The sequence below is a fragment of the Corvus moneduloides genome, chromosome 12 (genome assembly GCF_009650955.1).
Source record: "Corvus moneduloides isolate bCorMon1 chromosome 12, bCorMon1.pri, whole genome shotgun sequence".
Taxonomy (NCBI): domain Eukaryota; kingdom Metazoa; phylum Chordata; class Aves; order Passeriformes; family Corvidae; genus Corvus; species Corvus moneduloides.
In genome coordinates this window covers 4763271-4784130 of record NC_045487.1, presented here as the reverse complement: position 1 = coordinate 4784130, position 20860 = coordinate 4763271, and the positions used below count along the sequence as shown (strand labels likewise).

Sequence of the window (20860 nt, the reverse complement as noted above, 5' to 3'; positions counted from 1 at the left end):
AGAACTTGTGCTTCTAGCAAGTGAGATAGCAATCAGTGTGATTTCAGCAAGAACAGCTCCTAAGTTCGTATCAGTTTTGCTTTGGAGTTTTATTTGGTAGTAATAGGTAACTGTTGATAGCTGAAAGTTCTTCGCACAGCTTAAAGTTGTATACCTCAAGTCAATCTGACCTTTGTTAATGGGCTTTAATTAGAACTCAAATTCTATAAGCAGAAGATTGAGATTAAAATAAATTAAGTACAAAAGATATAAGGAATTTTATTGGTTTCTCTGTGATATAAAGCAATAACTTGTTTCTTGTTAAGTGAACCAGAAGTACAAAGGTAGGCACATGGCAATGACATTACTGTTGTACTGAAAATGCAGTTAGCCAGCTCTGCTGCCTTGGAAAGTTTTGTTTTGATTAACCACAGCAATCACACCCAAAATGTAACCCCCAGCCTCCGAAGATGTCTTCATGGCCCTTTTAAAGTCTGGGAGAGAAGCTCAGGGCATGAATTAGAGAAGTGAAAGTGAGAAAGGACCCAAAAGGAAACAGCTTGTGGCCTTTGCCACAGTTTTTAGAGCAGAAAGAAATACAGTGAAGCAAATCTGCCCATGGAGGGGATCTGGTGACTTCAAAAAGTTTGTCATGAGGGGTGAATAGAGAGAGGAAACTGTGGAGATAAATGTGAGATTCGGTTGGGGGAAGATTTATATTTGAAGGGTTTTGCAACAAGAAGAAACATTGTGAAATAATAAAATTAGAAAAATCACCTAATCCACATTCTCTACTGCTGATAATTACACATTATAATTGTAAATCAGTGCTTTGATATTTTGCCATTTCAATGTAAAAAGAGGGGAAATCACACAGTTGGCAATACAATTAATCTCCACATATTATACTAAACTGCTTATTTGTCATTAGCATGATGAAAACAACAAAAAAAAGTGTTTTGATGCTAACTGAAGTATTTTTTACTGACAAGCACGAAAAATTAATTTCACAAATCTTGTTTATTTAAGTTGTACAACATGTGAGACAAAACTTTCAGTCACAGAAACCTAAAATTAGCTACCAAACACATTTAGGTTGATTTCAGAAGCTGTCGGATATATGCAGCTCTTTGTTCTTCCATTCAGACAATTTATAACAAGGTTTCCAATTATCTCATCTTGGCTGAACCTTAACCTACATGAACACTTGTGGCAGAGGATGCAAAAGAGGTTTGAATTAATCTTTTTATTGCTTGCTTGCTCTATGGAAATCTTAGTATCACTACAGATTAGACAACTCACAGGTCAGATAATGAAAATTGTAGCGTTAAGAGCTACACCCATAAATGGATGAGGATACACTGAACATATTAAACATATTAAAGCAAAGTAGAACATCGTGGAGAGAGGAAAAAGTCCCCATGGTGTAGTGAGAGTAGAGTTGGGCAGCTTTGGTTTTTTGCCAGATCCTTTTCAGTCCCTAACATTGCTGAAAAATCCCTTACTTGGCTTTGTGTATAAAGTGAACCAGCATCTCAATGCACACATGCACACTCTCACCTATATGCAGGTACACACATGCATATATACAGTGTATATGTGTGTTTGTGTGTATGTATCTCCATATATTTGTGGATTTTGATCCCTTTCATCTCCTACAAACTTCTGGTTCAATCCTGCTGTTTATTAGTATTACTAATTCAAACAAAGACCTTATATTTTCTCTTCTAATACGGGTTTTTATTTTGTTATCATCTGTTTCTGTCAGTGCTTTCCAAAAGGATACCAAGGCACACTGTCCTGATGATCTCCCGGGGTGAAGATCAGCCATCAAACAGACAGTAGGTTTGGAAGAGAGGAACAATGTATAATAAATATGTCAGAAGACTCTGTAGCACAAATTGTGTTTTGAATAAAATAACTGTTATAGTTCTAAGAGATCAGTCAGTCTTAAGAAGCGATGTTAAACATTTTGGGAACAATGGTGATTCAGATGAAGAAATCGGATTTTAGGGTAACCCCATTTGAAATTGCATAATATATAATTGTGCAAAGAATTTCTTTATCCTTCATGGTCCGTGGAGCATATGAATTGCTCTGCAATCACATGCTTTATATTGAAATAATTCTCTTTCCAGAGGATTTTGAAATTAACAACATTGAACTCGATTAAGTACCTTATCTAGAAACAAAACCATGAAGTTAAAAATCTGCCTTAGTTTTAATGAATACTGCCATACTTTTATAGGTGGATTGAGGTCACATACGGGAAAATATGTTGGAGTGAAAAGATATTTAGTTCAAAGATGTGGCATTCAGTTGACTCTGGAACAGCTTGTATATAAAGAAATACACCACAAGACTATTCAGTGATGAGAATTTGTTAATTTACAGAACAGCCCAGTTTAAAACCACAGAATGGAAAGAAAAGTATGATCCCCTGCTCTGAAGTGTTTGTCACTCCCGAAGAGCCAAATCCAGAACAGTGAGTAGAGATTTCTTTTCTTTTCCTCCCCCTACCAGCCAAATGGGGCAGGCATCCCTAGCAGTGTTTAAATTTACCTGGAAAGCTGCAGGAGATGTTTCAGCCACTCCAGCTGTCTCCTGGCTGTGCCTGCCTGCCTCTGCCAGGTTCATAAGGAGCAAACAGCCGGGCCAACTTTTTTCTTACTTCCCCTTCAAACCAGTGAAAGAGTTAATTTTAATGAGAACGTGCAAGAATTAGAGTGTATGTGCTAGGGATTAAAGATCAGCCATTATAAATTGTCAATCTATAAGCCACTGGCCACCAGCTCACGCTGCACTTTGACCTTATCTTTATATGTAACAGGAAAGACCCGTCCTTAGCCCAGACGGGGGGGGGACAACCGCGCCTGCAGAAGCGGCTGGGCAGAGCGCAGGCACTGGGAATTTCGTCAGAGATGGATACGCTATATGGCAGGAATAAGGAAGAACACCCAGAGCCCATAAAAGCTGAGGTGCAGGGTAAGTGGAAGAAAATCTATTGTAAAACATGCCGCTATTTTGGTGTTTTCCAATCCGTAAAAACTGTGACTCTTGTTCGCCCGACGCAGCACTGGAAAGGGAAACTGAGAGAGAGGCGCAAGGGAACTTTGTTTAAAGGACTGATCTCAGATAATATTTGTGACCCTACTGGGGGATTCTTCTCACTCCATGAGAATTTCTGTGTACTTTTCAAAAGTCTGTTTGAACAGGACTCACTGAAGCTGGTGGTGAGGAAGAGACCGGGATTCCATCTCGGACATCCCTTCCCCCACGACTCTGCTCTGGCTTTCGATTTCTGTGACCCTTCCCTGCCCTCGACTCTTCCGGAGCTCCCGGGAAGGGTCTCTAAATTCGGGACTCTTCAGCAGTGGCGCTCCCAGGTAGCAAAGTACCAGTACTGAATGCCACTGGGTAGCGTTAAAAAGAGGTTTTAGAAGATAATCCAGGAGAAACTGCAGAGTATTCTTCAGCAAGACAGATTAAAGTGACTGTCTAAGGATGACACTCGACCAACCTGTTATTTTTCCCAGTTTCTTTACTTTATGGAAGAGTTTTTGCTACAGCTACAGGAGAGGCTTGTTGCTGCAAATCCTTATTTAGTAAATCTTCTCTGTGTTGTAGTCCAAGAAATTGTAGGAATCTAATGACACTTCCCAAGTACCAAAACTTAAAGAGATGACGACTAAAACTTGCAGGGCCTTGTTACTGTTCAGTTTGGTGGCTGAATTGGAAAAGATTTTGTGTCAAGTCAGACAAAGTGCTTTGTTTTAATACCTTCGAATTATTTTATGCCTTTATGGGTTTATGCCTCTCAATCTTTTTTTTTTTGTCCCTCAAGATAACAACTTATTATCAAAACATTTGAAGTTGTTTGCAAACAACAATTTATCAGACCTGATCTGTATTATGAAATAGTTTATTTGAACAAAGACTGCATATTTCAGAAAGTAAAGTTATACATACAAAATATTGCTTCATTGCAAAAGAAAATTAAAGAGAACTATGACCCCTTCAAATATTTTGGTAGTCCTGAGCTCTGCCAGTATTTTGGCTCCTTGTTACTCAATATGTACACTGTAAATATCTATCACACTTCTATCATCAGCTGCAATTTCACCCATGCTCTCCTACAGACATGTGAATTTCTGAGACTCTGTTGTTACAATAGTTATTAAATGTCCATAAAATCCATATTTGGGGATTTCAGTGTGTTGCTAATGTGTCCTCACACACCACAGAAAAGAAAAAGGTCCACATTTTTAAAGCTATATAAGCACTTTTAGATGCTGATTTGGTACCCTGTGTGATTTACAGAAATGCTCAATTCCCACTAAGATGAATTATCTGAAAACCTCACTAGATGAGCCTTTGCTCCTTTTGTTTTTGTACTGAAATTATGCCAGAAATTACATGGAATTGCACCAGGAATTTCAGAAGCTGCATTAAGTCCACTGTGCTTTAAAAATATCTTTTTCATTTTTTTATCTTTTCCAGCAAAATTATCAAATACAAAAATGTACTGCGGTTATTGCTTTGGAATTCCTTGTGTTAGAAAGGGAAGTAAGGTTTAGTTTTCCAGGCTCTTCTAGAAAATAACAACAACAACAATAATAATGATGATGATGATGATGAAAGTTCATCTGTCATGCAAACAATTTTTTATGTTCCTTGTGTATTCCAGAACTGTAACCCTAATGGAGTTGTGCCCTAATGATGGGTGCCCCATCCCTGGAAGTTTTCAGGGACAGGCTGGATGGGATTTTGAGCAACCTGGTCTAGTGGACCTGGCAGGGGTTGGAACAAGTTCAAATTTAAGGTCCATAGGAAGACATTTCCAGCTGTTGTAAAGGAGTTTTAACAAGAAAGTGTGCCAACATAATCAATGTGGCATCACAAACTAATTTATAAGGAGAAATATAAGTTCTGAAGAGCTTTTCATGCAGAGGCAATATCCAATGCAAGAATTGTCTGGAGAAGCAGTATGTGATCTTAAATGTTCGCTCAGGAGTCATATGCACAAAGAAGCAAGTTAAGCTTTTTATTTGATATCTGATATGCCTTTGTTCATCTCTTTAACCCTCTTGAAATTCTTTAATTGTTATTATTCTGTGAGTCAAGTGGTAGTTAATGCATTTCTTGCAGGGATTTGATGAGGAACATTTATGATTCAAATCTCAACAGCACTTATACATCTTCAGTACAATATTCCTATACTTTATTTGTGTACAAAACACTACATTATGACAAGTGTCACAAAAGCACTCCCCAAATGACACGACTTTATGCTGTGTAATCTAATTAATGAAACATTTTGTGGAATTAATTTAGCCTGAAGTCTAAGCTGATGTGCTGAAAGCCAATGCAAGTCATAGAACCTATAAAATATGTTTATTTCTGATAAGCTCTAGTTTTTTCTGGCATGAGTAAAAGGGTTTAAATTTATCACTGTAAAATCTGAGTGCAGGAAAGAAAGGTTCAACTTTATTTACTTGCTGATAATTAACAAATTACATTCCAGCAATCTCATTTTCTTATAGTAATCTCAGATAGCAATAGTCATGCAGAATGTCACTCGTGCCACATTTTTGAGTAGGGGAAATTTTAGTTAACCCAAAGTCCAATAACATTATATGGTACAGCAAATCTTGACACACCAACAGTCTGTCTGACTACATGAAGCCTCTGCTGTTAGGAAACCTGTCCTGGAACATTCCCCTCACCTAAATGAATGGATGCTGGTAACTTCTTTCTGTTTATAGGGCAGCTGCCTACTTGGTTGCGAGGGATCCTCCTCCGAAATGGCCCAGGGATGCACACGATAGGGGACAGCAAGTACAACCATTGGTTTGATGGGCTGGCTCTGCTGCACAGCTTTACATTTAAAAATGGTAAGTTGTTTCAGATCAGATTGAAAGGAACTCAACAACCCACATTTTCCACATTTTGGTGCCTTATGTTGCTAATTCTGTTCAGAGTTGGATTGGAGTGTTTTGGGTTTTGTCTGCAGAGCGGTGTGTGCGTGAGGGGGGAACTGCTGTGGGGAAAGTCTCTCCACACACCCCCTCACACCTCACCCTTCACAGCAGCAGCTGGAGTGTCTCTGCAGGGCTGTTTGCAGGGAGATGTTACATTGTCCTTTCTTCTGCAGTGCCAAAGCTCAGTGCTGTTCTCACCCAAGGACAGCAGAAACCCAGCTCTGGGCAGGTCACTGCAGGGCAAGAAAACCTCGATTATCTTGAAAGGATCAGCCACAAGTACTGTAATAGCCAGAGGTTTTCCTGCTGTGGATGAACAGCCCAGTTTCAGGGATGACTAGCATTCCCCTTTTGGGATTTGGTTGCAGCTATAACAGCTGCCAGGAGAGAAACTGGGCCACTGTGTCACTTCACATGTCAAACCTCACTTAGTATATTTGACACCCCTACAGTCTCTCCTCCTGCTTGTCATCTTTTTGGAGGAAAAACAGGCAGCTCCTCTATCCTAAAAAATTCAATTTTTTTTTCACTTAAAGCATTTTTTACCCATTGAGCTGTTTCACAGTGTGAGACAGGATGGTTTACACCTGGATTCTTGTGGCAAAAAGTATGTATTTATAAAAAAAATGGGATTTACTCCTGTCATCCTCTAATCCTAATGTTTACTTTTTTGTTTCCATTTCTGTGATTGGAAGCATTTAATGCAACTGCAGGATCTCTTGCCTGTCCTGCTCTAGACCCTTAACAAAATAACCTATAAAGGTGTTTTTTAAATTGCCAGTACATCTTACTTACCTAAAGCAAACTGAGCTCAGTTAGTTCAAGTATAGTTGTTCATTAAATTGTTTAGGACAGACATTGATTCCTTCAAACAGTCTGTTACTAAATTTTGCCAGTAAAGGAAATTTGTCACCACCCATAAATGGACTGTATAATTAGTCATTTTTGCACACATTGTTTTATTTTGCTGGAACAGTTTACCCAAATCCCTCCTTTCTCCTCAGAAGTACCCCAGTATTAGTAGTGGGAGTCAGTGAATTGTCAAATTGACAAATTGTTATAAATCTCAGCAGCTATAAAGCCTTTAGGACAGGGGGTTAGGGATGTTATTGGTTTCATTCCAAACTATTGTTGGCTAAAGGACAGCTGCTTGAGAAACTCTGGCTCTACCTGTGCTAATTTTTTGAAGGACTAAGTATAAAATGTAACAGAAACCTGTTTGTTCTTCCTCAGGTGAAGTTTACTATAGAAGTAAATATCTCCGAAGTGACACATACAACTGCAACATAGAAGCAAACAGAATTGTCGTGTCTGAGTTTGGGACTATGGCTTATCCAGATCCATGCAAAAACATATTTGCCAAGTAAGCAATGCTTTTCCCAACAAGATTCTTCTATCTACTTCTCTCTTCAGCACAGATGTCTTTCTGTTTACCCTTGACACATATGTACAACATTTGATTTGTAAATTTACAATTGCTAAATATTGAAAAAGCCAAAAGATATGTACTGCCTATGGGTTAGTCTAAGGCAAATATTTTAAATTCATTTTATCACCAATATTGCCTGCTTTATTCAGTAACACAAGTAGATTATATAAAAACCAAACATTTTCTTTTCTCCAGTGTTAGTGAAATGTTTTGATACTCTGTAAGGGGAGGAGCAGCAAGAATGAAAAAGATTTAGAGATGGGGAAGGTATTGATACAAAGTCTATTCAACAAAAAAAGAGAAGCATCAATAACAGAAAAAAAATCAGAAAAACTTTTTGATTAAAGATGGTTTTATGGAGAGGTGAGGTGTAGGCCATCATGTTATACTCAGTCTTGTAAAATTGGCTGTAGGGATTCCCTAAGAAGTGCAAATAGGTCACCCTTCTCTCCTTCCTGGCTGAACTATCTCTAGTGACCTCGAACCTGGTATTTGGTAAGGACACATACACAGACAGTTATTGCAAAAGAGCTGATATGTTGTAAATTGTTCCCCTGAGATAAGATTTTCTTCCCTCTTCCAACAGTAAAAGAATATCTCTGGCATTTTAAGTTCAAAAGGGTTATAGAAACTTTGTCTTGGCTTCTAGTGACTATGATGAAATCATACACTGATAAAGAAGACTGTCAAGCCCATGTGTGAAGTTCAATCTTATTTGAAATCATAGTTGTGCTATGGAATTTCACTGGGAACAAAAATATTCCTTTGGGGAATATATGAATCCATCTATTTTATGAAGGCATACACTGAAAAACCCACCAGCTTTTAGGTAGGAACTGGTAGGCCAAATTTTCCCAAGACAGCACAGGAGAGTATGTAATTAACCCATCCTGATAAACCAGTGCATGTCCTAGGTTCCCATGACAGTGGGAATGGGCCTGGATGCCCCTTTGTGTGTGGTAAAACAGTTGCTTGCATGTCTTTAACCCTCACCCAGGCCAAGGAAACAATCCATCTCCTCTGCTTTCCCACCCTTTCCAGGGAGCTGCCAGCAGTGGGCACAGCAGGGAGAGGCAGCCCCAGGTCTGTGGCACTGCAGGGTCGCTTGTGCTCCGTGTGGGGGAAAAGCAGCTCCGGCTTCTGTGGCTCTAATGAAATTTCCCTCTGGACAGGGCATTCTCCTATTTGTCTCACACCATTCCTGAGTTCACAGACAACTGTCTGATCAACATTATGAAAGCTGGGGATGATTTCTATGCTACTGGCGAGACTAACTTCATCAGGAAAATTAATCCACAGACTCTGGAGACATTGGAGAAGGTACAAACCACCATCTGTCATTCTGGTTCCTTGTCTGCTGGTGAATAAATTTCAGGCTGTCTCATAAAGATCCTTTAACATGTGCAGGACACAAAATACTTTTCTTCTACTGTTGCCTTATTTTTGAAAACGTGGTAAAGTGAAATAGTGACATACCAAAAGATAAAAGATATCTTTTAAGAACTCCTGAGTTCAAATTTAAATTCTGTTTAGTTTGGGAAGAGCTGGGCTTTGACCAATTTCACTTGTACATAATCTAGCAAGGCTGCAGGAATAATATCACAGTTACATGATTATTTTGGATGATTGCCATTATTATGTATCTGTAGTTACGAAATTATTTACATAATTAAAAATTCAGTAGGTCAGTTATATGACTACTTTTCAAGGACCTTATGTAAGATATTACTTAACTATTAAAATGAAAACTTGAGATATTGAAATATATACATCGGGGTTTTTTCTAGCCTGCACTGCAGTTTGAGTACAACTTCCAAATTTTAGATAAAATAGAAATCTTTTTGCTCCAGCAGATTGCCAGAGTCAGCCCTGTTAAATAAACTGCTTTCAGGGTGAAATGGGCATTTGCAGAGTAACTTGCTTAGCTAATCCTCCCTGATGTTATGTGGCTTCAAGGGAGGGGTGACTGTAACTCAGATTCTATAACTTGTTTTAGCCTTGAATAAGGAAATAATTTGAATACCTAGACAAGTCATTTGGTTTAATTATTTAAATTTCAAAGCCATTTGTAAATGGGGTGCCAATATAAGGCCAACAGGGCTAAAAAGCTGGTGCATTTGTGGTGTTAGCTGAGATCATTTTTCATTCTCTTACACATCTCCCAAATCACTTATTGTATCATTTTCCAGGTTGACTACAACAAATATGTAGCTGTAAATTTGGCCACTTCTCACCCCCACTATGACAGTGCTGGAAATGTTCTCAACATGGGCACTTCAATAGTTGATAAAGGGAAGACAAAATACGTTCTATTTAAGATTCCTTCCTCTGTACCAGGTAAGATACGTCTATTATTGTTATTTTCTAGAAACTTGTTAGCAATTTCTTTTCTTCAAAGGGCAAGGGTGATGATACAGCTCTGCTAGTAACTAATGGTGTTCATTTTCTTAATTTCAACTTATTGTAAACTTCATGTTAACTGCTTAACCTGTCTGGGCATGTGCTCTTACAAAGGCTCACCTTGAGTACTGTGTAAACGGGGCATTTCAGTAGGAAGGACCTTACTTTTAGATGAAGGTTCTAAAACAATTTTCCGTATAGGGCATCACATATAACTTGAGATTGTAAATTTTAATTCCTTAGTAAACAAAAATTCTCTTAAAATGCTGATACTGTGATTATAGGGAAGCATGATACCAAATAAAACCTAACATAGAGTTAATTCCTGTCTAACCTGGAGAACACTGGCCCTTGCTGAAACACTGTCCATTGTTCACAGAGCAAATCACTTGCTCTTTTTCCTTTGAGATAATCTTTTTTTGGTTTGTGTTGTTGTTTAAAATCAGCTGCTATTGTGTTGCCTGTCCCTTATTGAACAATCGAGAGGCCTTCCACAGCTGAAAGATCAGTTTGCAATTTCTAGCCGGGGCTCAAATTTGGGAACATCTCCTTAGAAGTTAAAAAAAACAGGGGCATTTGAACCCCTTTTTAAAGCTGCTGATTTAATTAAACATATTTCTCCTCCATGCTGGAACTTCTGAAAACAGTAACCAGTGGAATCAAATCCCAAGATGAGGGGGCTCTGCCTGAATGGATCCAGCATTGTGATTTCACTGCGTTGCTTCTTGCATGCTAAGTTCTGTGTTTATTATACAGGAGTAAACAAACCACTTTCTTAACAGGAAAATGCAAATAAAACTGAGAGGAACCTGTTCTTCCCTGCCTGGGAGAAATCCAAGCACAAGTTTGGAATGGAATTTATTAGAAATATAATTTGAATTTTTATCATTCGTATTCAGAAAAAGAAAAGAAGAAGTCTTGTTTCAAGCACCTGGAAGTGGTTTGCTCCATCCCTTCTCACTCTCTGCTCCACCCCAGCTACTACCACAGCTTTGGACTCACAGAGAATTACATTATCTTCATAGAGCAGCCCTTCAGACTGGATATTGTCAAAATGGCAACTGCTTACATCCGAGGTGTGAACTGGGCTTCCTGCCTTGCCTATAATAAGGATGATAAGGTATTTTTCCTACTGCTGAACAATGGAGTCATGCAGGCCAGTGACCTCCTCCACACTGTTCTGTTTTTCATCTGCTTCATTCAGTTCAGTAGTCACTCTTTTTTTTTCAAACCTTGACTTTCACATTGCACAGGTTTGTTTTAGAAGCTATATGTTTTTGAATACTGTCTCCCATTATCCAGAAAATTCTCAAATAAATATCTGATGCTGAAGCTCTTGAGAGAGAGGATAGTTTGGCATTTCTAGAAATACTCTGTGCTAGCAGAGAAATTCCAACCTGCACTAGCATCCGAGACAGATCCAGTTGCTCCTGGTCCAAACAAAATGCTGTCTGTGGTGGGTGAGATCTACTCCGGGTGCACTGCATGTGACAGAGAGCCAGACTGGTGGAAAGGCCTGCACTGAGCAAAAGGAGAGTCTTTCACTGTGGCAACTGAGGGAAAATACTGTTTTCTGAGGATCTTACTTCCACATGCTCTGGGCATCAACATGTGTGACTTGCTGAGGTACAGGGAACCAGCACCACAGAAACTCTCGACCAAGGCAGATTTATTTAACTTAAAAAGAGAGAAGGGGATTTTCCAGGCTTTTCTGGAAAACTTCAACCCTCAGCCTAGCCCAAATAGTAATTTGCAACAGTAGAATGAGCTTAAAGCTGTTCCACACTCATTTTACTGCTGTGTGTTTTGGTCTTCAGATTGGAGCTCCTTGTCTCCTAGCAGCAAACTCTGAGTTCTTGATATCCTTCATTACAAATACACAGTGATTAGAATGTTGATTGTTATCATTAGAAAACAGTTTTCTAAATAACTATTTGCTGATTCTGAATGGTTTTAAATAATGTTTTCTCTCTTTCAGACTTGGTTTCACTTTATAGACAGGAAAACTAAAAAAGAAGTGTCCACCAAGTTTTATACCGATGCTTTGGTGTTTTTTCACCACATAAATGCTTATGAGGAGGATGGCCACATTATTTTTGATCTTATTGCCTATACAGACAATAGCTTATATGACATGTTTTATTTAAAAAACCTGGATAAAGACTTTGAAGAGAACATCAAGCTTACCTCCATTCCAACCTGCAAACGTTTTGTGGTTCCTCTGCAGTACGACAAGGTAGAAAGAAGATGGGTCTTTAACCTGTTCTTTGATCAGTAATTTAAAAATTTTTCAGTGTAAATCAGTAATTTAAAATTTCATCAGTGTGAATAACAGGTGAATTTTTAGTTGCCAGCCCTTAGGTGCAAATTTCTGATTCTGTGATACCCAAAATGTGCAGGAGGTTTGGGTTTTTTATGTCCTGTGAGAAATGGCAGTGGGCAGCTGGACATGGTTATGTGGATCCAGGTTTTGACACCATCCACTATGGAGAACAGGGATGTGTAGAACATGGAATTTTGTTACCAGTGAGATTATTTGTTAAATGTGATCAAACACAAGCAGACATATCCACTTGGCTGTTAACTGCAAGAGTATGCACGAGGTTTTGCACAATCTGTTTCTTCCACTTCACTGGAAGCCCACATACAATACACACATGCTCCCAACTGTTGCAATGGTTCTATTAAAATTAGAATATTTCATATAAGTGTGATATATAAGCAGGAAGAGAAAAGATTTTATCTTTCAGTTTAATTTAAAACATCATTTTACATCATTGTTTGCAGGGAAGATTTTATACTGCCCAGCAACTTGGGCAAGTTTCTGCCTGATGCCTTTGGAATGGATATTACTTTTTCTTTCTACACCCTAGAGTCTTGCTGCTCTGTTCTTGTCTCAGAAACAGCTCTGCAGCAATGACAAAGGATGCTCTGGATCACACCAGTTGTTCTGCAGTCTTAAGAATTAAGCAGTAGGACATTAAAGAGTATATCACACCTATTTTTGCACTTGATTTTTAGCAGGTGCAAAAGCTTAACCTTGGTGACTTCTAGTGGAAATTTAATACCTCATTCCTTGCAACCCATCTTCATTCATTAAATTCTCAAATTTATGGTACTTCTGGACTATAATCATGTGTATCTAAACCTTTCTAAGGACTCAGTGTGATTCAAGATAATTATTCTATGTTATATTAAAACACTCTGAATGCAACAAGATTTCTAATGAAAACCTCAGAATCTAAAATGCCCTAAGAATGATCTTCTTGAAGCTTGTTTGTTTAATCCCCAAATTGTTAATATTAATATCAAACCTGATGAAAAATCTAAATTAGAAGCATGTTTTTAGAGATCCGTGACGTTTTCAGCATTCGTCTCTTTCAGGATGCTGAGGTGGGTTCTAATTTAGTCAGACTTGCCTCTACTGCAACTGCTGTAAAGGAGAAAGATGGGACCATCTATTGCCAACATGAAACGCTAGGTGAAGGTGAGACACATCCTTTAAATATCTGAAGTTGCACCAGTTTTGTATTAATACAGGATTCCAAGTCTGATCTCACAGCTATTAATATGGCTTGCAAATCTACCTGTTACAAGAGTATTTTTAGTTAAATAAGTCTGTTATAAGTAGTACTTCAGGTTTAGCTGCATTTTATAAAGATTGTCCTCGAAAGTGGATTTTTAACCTTTTATCAGGGGATAATAGCAGGAATATGTAAATATGTGTTTACCTAAGGTGAAAGTAATTTCTTAGAATGGTAGCCTCCAAATCTATCCCATTTGTTCACATCATGGATTTATAAAGAAAGAAAAAAATGCAAACCAGAAAAACCCTCACAGATTCCAGTCTAATGGATGAAAAACTATTGCCTTTTGAACTAATGACCCTGGCTTACTTATGTTAATACCATCTTCAGCTTCTTAGAAATTCATATATACAAAATCTATGCAACACCTTTATTAAGTAGTGTCAAGGTTTTTCACAGGGCCAAACTTCCTGAAGATTGGTATGTCTATAAAGATTTGCTTTTGAGTTATTTTCTCCTCTTGTTCCTAAGTCGTGAACTTTATTTTATGCAGGGATAGAACTGCCTCGCATCAACTATGACTATAATGGCAAAAAATACAAGTATGTCTTTGCAACAGAAGTCCAGTGGAGTCCAGTTCCTACAAAGGTATAATTAACATTTACAAAGTCAGTGTCTTCCTGTTGGTGGGTCATTCACATGCAAAGAAACATGAAATGCCTAAATTCTCATAAGTTCATGTTGTACCATTTCCCTCATAAAGTATTAATAAACTCAGGCTTCTTCCTCCAGATTTATATTCCTACAAAGTCTCTTGAAGAGTTACTGAGACCTTCACTTGTCTGCTAAATTGGGCTGAACCTTCTGTGATGTGCCAAGAACTATAAAGGAGAGAGTAAGAAAAAGAAGTATTAGATGCATATATATATTTAATACTTTTTCCCTTTAGGAAGCCTAACAGAAAAATAAGATACTGCAATGCTACCTAAGACATTTTAAATATTAAAACAATATCTAATTTTGGGGAAAGCTTTATATTTTGCTGGCTAGTTCTCTATTTGAGGTAGCAAATGCTTTGTTTACATGTGCTTGATGCCAGGAGACAGCCTAGAGTACAAATAGATTAAAGGGAAAAGTATTTATATTTAAAGGTACAAGTATTATACAGACAAAATCACACTTTACAATTCTTGTTGTGTGACTATAAGGCAGCACAAAATGAAGTCACTTGGTTCTTCAATATAATTACCATTACTGATTACAAAACAAAGCTGGATTTCTGCATGATGCAAGAAAATTTATTGCAGCACATCTGACAATAACTCAAACAAACCTGCAAGTTCGTGATTTACAGTGTAGATAATCTCTGCTTGACTCAAATATAATGAAAAATGCTGGTAGGAGGATCTTTTTTCACATCAGTTGCAGTTTAATGAATGCAAGCACAACAACCTAATCCTTAGGTAAAGTCTGTCAGTGAAAGTGCTGTCATCTTAGCTAGAATTCTTTCAAATTCTTCCTCCAGTAATTTGAATAGATTCACTTTTGTGTTTTTTGGCTAAAGATCAAAATGGAAAAGAATAGAACTGTATCTCTATGGGTAAAGAAAAGGCCTTAATGGAATTGAACTGAAAATGCCAGGCATCCCCTCTGGAGATTGGTTTGGCCGCTCAATGGGATGAAAATCCACACTCTGTTCCTTCAGTAAACACCAGTGTCTGCACCCCTGGTTCAATCTTTACACCTCACTAGGAACAGCCATTTTTTCTGGCTATGTACCCTACTGCACAGTAGAAGGCCTTGAGAAAAATGGAAGCAGCCATAAAAGGAAAATAATTCACAGGATTAGAAAATGGCAAGTTTAAATCCTGTTTCCTGCTTTACTACAGAATCTCAATGAATTGGAACAAGCCACTTAAATATTCTGTGTCTTGGACGCTCCATAGTGAGGGGCAATACTTTCAGTGAAGGGTCTCTTGGGATCTGTTAGCATCTGTGAACTACTAAACACCCATAAATGAAAGGTGCAATTGTAATCTAATGAAATGAAACAAAAAGAACATTGTGTCATCATATAGCCACAAAATGTGACTCCAAAATTTAACATTTTCCAGGTGTTTTTTTCTTGTGATGACACCTGCCTTAGCTCTTAGCATTAGTTCCCCCCACCAGCAGTCTGTTCATGTTGTACCTTTGGAAAAAAGCACTGTCAGGGTCACTGACATTTTTCTTTTCTTGTCACAACTGCTTAGATTGCAAAATTAAATACCCAGACAAAGGAAATGATCCACTGGGGACAGGACCACTGCTGGCCATCCGAGCCCGTTTTTGTTCCCAACCCTGATGCAAAAGAAGAGGATGATGGTAAAATAATGAAAACATTCTGAAAGCTGAGGTTACATGAGTTTTGTATTAAATCTTACAAGTTTCAATGTTCTTAGTCGAGAAAGCTGGGTTGGTGCTTCCTCTGCGTGATGGGGTTATCTCTTGTGCTTGGTGAAACATTTATGTGTTTCTAATTCTTTATTTGTATGTCACAGGTGTTGTTCTGACCTGTGTTGTGAAGAGTGATCCAAAAGAAGCACCTTTCCTACTTGTCTTGGATGCTAAAACATTCACAGAGCTGGGTCGAGCCACAGTAAATGTGGAAATGCATATGGACCTGCATGGAATGTTTATACCAGAGCAAGTTGTGAAAACTGAGACTGACTAAAATCCATTTGTTTTGTTGCACAGACTGAGATAACCTTCTACTGAATATGGCATAATATCCTTTAGGAACAGCCTTCTCTTATGATAAGAAATGACTACTTATAACCTCTTCAATATCTATATATAATCTCTTATAAGACATAGAAATTTATAACAAATTATTGTATACACAACTGGTATATCACTTTTCAAAAGAAGAATTATCAATATGAAGTCCTGATGTTGAATACAGCTTGTGGGGCAGGGAATAGGAGACAAAGGTAACAAGAAATGTTTATTTGAGTAGAATAAAGCTTTCTGAGCAAATGAAGTACTGTATTCATAGGGTGACACATGGCATGAGTCACACATGTCTGCAGGTCATGTAACTTCCACGGGCTGTTGCAAGACTGCAGCTGACAATGAAAGTTGTCTCCTGCCAGAAAACCCCATGTTAAACTATCTACTATGATACCAATACTCCATGTCAATGTATTCTCTTGGTGCTTGATTTCTTAAACTTTACCATAACCAAAGTATTATGCTGAGGTGCTACATTTTTCTTATCCAGAGCCTAAAACCATATTTTCTAATAATTTCATGGTGTATTTTTTGCTTTTATGTTGACAAAACCAAGTAAGTTTATTGAGATAGAGTACACAGTTATATGTAGCATTCAATTATACTTTAGTGACGTTCAATCTTAAGCACCTTGTATTTAAATCAGTTTTCCTTGGGCAGAATATCTGCCACGGCATTTCATGTAATTAGATGTTTGCATTGTGTAAAAGATAAGAAGAATTGTAGTATTTGATACTGCTACTAGTCTCTGTTAATAGCAGTATGTATGTGAATGAGGGCAGTGTATTTCTAGCAGCACTCAGACACATGCAACAAACAGTTTAGGGAAAGAGTGAGAGATCTAATTTAGGCCTCATCTGAACCCCACAGTAACTGAAGCTAGAAGCTGTTATTGCCATAACTAAGCATTTGCTTTATGTCTGCTTAGGAACATCCACGTTCTCACATGTGTTTATCATTGCCTGTACCAGATGCTTCCTAATAAAAGTGCACAACTCTCACTCACAGTCAAAATGAAAAAGCACACTTCAGCATAAAGTTCAAGTGCCAAGTACAGAGTGACTGGTTGTGTTACAGAAATGGCATTTTTACCCCCCTGAGGGTATTCCTGATTTGAGGTATTGAGTTTTCTTTAAGTGAGAGCTTTTTTACTTTAAACTGTATTTTCTCATTGTAGATATCTTTGCTGTTGGAGACATCTTTACTGATGAAGTAAACCAGGTGCACATCCATCCATTTTGGGTGTTCATCTGCTCTGTCTGTATCACCACACAACTGAGGTGCCTCTCACTTTGACACACACATTCTCTCAGTGTCTGTGCTGCTCACAGTGTTTTACAGGTAGGAAACAGAATGAAATTGTTGTCATACACTGCCTCCCCACCACATGAGAATCTGGGCTTTGGTGACTTGTTTGAGATTACCAAAGGTGTTTGTGGCAGAGCAGGAACTGAACAAACATCACCCACTGTTGCTGTCTGCTCTGTAACAACCAGACCTCTGCTTCTCTGCTTAAGCTTTCGCACTTTGTTAGGAAAAAGAATATACAGGGTATTTTTAGTGTAACAAAACCCAACACTGTGGTCAGGTCTAGTTAAAATATGCAGTTTTGGGCATTCAAAGGTTTACATGTTCCATAAAATGGAAAGAAACCCTTCAGTAAGGTGTCTCTGCAGAAATAGTCACTTTTAGTGTTTTCAAAGCATATTACCATTAGTATTTAATAGAATTTTATCTTCTAAAGAAGAAATTGAATTCCATTTTTATAAGTAATATGGAATCAGTACTGGAAGGGCAGACTGACTTATGATATTGGCATCAGTTCTGGGGTTTTTTCTTTAAATCTGAAAAAGTTTGAATTTAACAAATGTCCACAAATATATTCCTAGAATTAAAAGGTGGCAATGAATCAAAAGTCTAACCATTGTTATAGATTTCCTTCTAAGAGTTTGTCTCCAGAATTTCTTCTCTAGTACTCATAGGGTTGTTTTTGGATGATCATGGGTTTGGATACAGGAGTTACTTGACTTCTGAGGAGCTAACATTTACTGGTAGAGATGACAGGATAGGGGATACACTCATCATAAAAACAACCTGTAATCTAAGAAAATAAATGTGTTATTTATGTTATGTAGAAATAATGCAGAAAATAAATGATAAGAACTTGTCTTGTGTATGCTTTTTAAATCAAATGTGACATATTCCCTTGGTCAGTATTTAACCTGAGGAAAAAAACAGTGATGTAAATCTGCATTTGCTAATCCCAGTATCCTCCTGCAGCAGAGACAATAGGAATAAAACCATACAGCTAATCACAAATTTGTTAAAGAATGTTTTTAGTGGTTGCAATACCAATCTGATGAAACATTTACCCTGAATATGGTAACACACTCTATCATTTCTAGGCTGACAGAAGCAAGGGGAAATGCAGATGTGCTTTGCCAAGTGGCTGCAAGGCTTGTAGGGTTTTTTTGATGTGGTAACATGGCACGTGGTAATGAGTGGCATTTGGTTTGCTTCTGACACCCTTTGCTATGAATGAAATCTCAAGGGCCAAAAAGGTTTGATTCTTCTTTTGCACCAATTTAAGTCATAAATTAGCCCAGCAAAATTCACAGAATTATTATAATGGCTTAACACAAATCTAGATTGAGTGACTGCAAATAAAAAATACTGAAGATAAGTATCTCCATTAAAAGAAAAATACATAGTTGAGGGAGACAATCAGGCCACGGGTATGCATACATATAATTACCTCAGAGATGCTACAAATGGACCTTGATAGAGTGGTTTGGTTTGTTGTTGTTTTGGTTTGGGTTTTTTTTTGTTAACACTTTCATTAAATGGAACAAATAACAAGGCATAACAATTAATTTGTTCTCTGGAAGTGGATATTATCTGTTACACCTTGTCCCATTGCCCCACATAGGCAGTAAGGGGAAGCAGAAACAGTGTTTACGAGGACGAGTTAAAAACCAGAAATGCAACAATGTTTTCCTCTGCAACAATCTGTGCAGGAGGCAGGGAAACACACCGGTGTCTTTCTTTTCTAATAACCAGGCCACTCAATGACAGCTTTCGCAAGAATTTAAACCACTGCTCCCTTAGGTCTGCAATTACCTCAGTATTAATGACAAGCAAAATACATCTTTCCCCTGCAGCCAAGGAGCAGTGTGCTCTCTGCCTTCATTATCCTCAGAGAGAGCTGGGAATGTGTCCTCTGGATCCTCAACCTACACCTGACATCCTGGATAATTATACCCCAGCCAGAAAAAGTGGCCTTCTAATATTTGTAAATGGGTATGTACAACAACAAGTGTTGCAAAGCTCCTGGTACTTCATGCACATTGCTGTGGGTTTAGGCTTTCTGTTCTACATCCTCTGCTTCTAAAAACTCTTGTTCAGAGCTGCTCCTCCCTGTGACCCCTTCCCAGTCAGGGAGCACTTCAGCATGGGCTGAGCTGTAAACTCTGGCTCCAATAGGGCTGAGTACAGTCTTCACCCAGGCCCTGGGTGCAGGGTTTGGACTGCTGGGTGATGTGTGAGGATGTCCCAGCTGCAATCTATCTACAGAACAAACCAGCATTGTGTCCAGCTCGGAAAGAACAAGGTTCCCTTTGTGAAGGCATTAATTTCTCTTTCCTACAGGGTCACTTCCAGAAACCTTAATTCATTTTCCAAGTGGTAAAATGATTTGGAGACACCATCAAACTGAATGAACGATAGAATTTTGTTACATTTCACTGAAATGCAAGTAATAAAGGCACGTGACCCTCCACAGCTTTGCTAGATCAGGCCGTCTGCAAACGTTATTTTCCCAATGAGGGAATGGGCAGCGCGACATCCACTTGAGTGTTCCACAGGCTGGGAGATCCCAGTGCTGCTGCGCCTGTCAGCACAGGGAACACAGCGAGCTGCTGTGCTGGTCCCTCCTGGCAGCACCGGCTGGGTGTCTGTTTTAGAGCAGATCACAGTTTGTGAAACACTTTCACTCTGTGCAAATAGTTTCACTGCTTAAATGTTGGATGCTGTTAAGAAAGCAGATGGAATCAAGTAATCTCTTAATGTGCAATTAAGCACGATAATAAAAATTTACCATGTGAACTGCCCTGAAGATCTTTTTAGCTGGAAAAGGCCACATTTCCAGCGGGCAGCTGTGGAAAGGGGCACTGCCACAATGAGTCTTGCTGTACTTAATTCTCGTTCTCTTACTTTTCCTTGCACATACACCAGTAACACCCACCTCCAGCTCATGTAAGGGAACAAATAAATAAATGAAAGGCCAGTTTTACAGGATCACAGAATCAATTACATTGGAAAAGACCTCTGAGTTCATCGAGTCCTACCTATGACCAAACACCACCGTGTAACCCAGACCACGGCACCGAGTGCCACTTTCAGGCTTTTCCTTAAACACTTCCACGGACGGTGATTTCACCACCTCCCTGGGCAGCCCGTTCCGATGCTTAACCCCTTTTGGTGAAAAAATTTCTGCTGATGTTCAACCTAAACCTTCCCTGGCTCATCTTAGGGCGCAGCTTTCCTCTTGTCCTGTCTCTCGTTGCCCGGACGAGTCTGACCCCCCCGCAGCTCCATCCTCCTGCCAGGGAGCTGTGGAGAGCGAGAAGAACCCCCCTGAACCTCCTTTCCTCCAGGCTGAGCCCCCCAGCTCCCTCAGCCGCTCCTGGTGCTCCAGCCCCTTCCCCAGCTCCGTTCCCTTCTCTTTAGGGCCATTCCAAAGCCGTGAGGAGACAAAGCCGAGATTGCCGCGG

At 38.8% G+C, this 20860-nt stretch overlaps 1 protein-coding gene across 2 annotated transcripts; it reads left to right on the top strand.

Annotated features, from left to right (window-relative positions):
• The first annotated feature begins 2382 nt into the window (after positions 1 to 2382).
• On the top strand, positions 2383 to 19877 carry BCO1 (beta-carotene oxygenase 1). Of its 2 annotated transcripts, XR_004242559.1 has the most exons (14): positions 2384 to 2464; positions 2810 to 2964; positions 5745 to 5873; positions 7194 to 7323; positions 8562 to 8709; positions 9579 to 9726; positions 10689 to 10909; positions 11768 to 12025; positions 13174 to 13276; positions 13870 to 13964; positions 15569 to 15680; positions 15857 to 17429; positions 19250 to 19388; positions 19737 to 19877. XR_004242559.1 is itself a non-coding variant. In XM_032121692.1 (12 exons), the coding sequence occupies exons 1-12, from the start codon at positions 2412 to 2414 to the stop codon at positions 16027 to 16029; spliced, it is 1725 nt and encodes a 574-aa protein (XP_031977583.1). In that variant the 5' UTR covers positions 2383 to 2411; the 3' UTR covers positions 16030 to 18256. The 2 variants fall into 2 exon arrangements, 1 of the variants encoding a protein (XP_031977583.1); XM_032121692.1 differs by lacking the exons at positions 19250 to 19388; positions 19737 to 19877 and having other exon boundaries at positions 2383 to 2464; positions 15857 to 18256.
• Positions 19878 to 20860: the final 983 nt, after the last annotated feature.

Bases quoted from the DNA above. Each gene is read 5' to 3' on its own strand.
- BCO1 (XM_032121692.1), top strand. From the start codon at position 2,412: ATGATCCCCTGCTCTGAAGTGTTTGTCACTCCCGAAGAGCCAAATCCA. The intron at 2,465-2,809 runs GTGAGTAGAGAT...TATATGTAACAG, and splicing joins GAAGAGCCAAATCCAGAACA to GAAAGACCCGTCCTTAGCCC. The intron at 9,727-10,688 runs GTAAGATACGTC...ATTCGTATTCAG, and splicing joins GATTCCTTCCTCTGTACCAG to AAAAAGAAAAGAAGAAGTCT.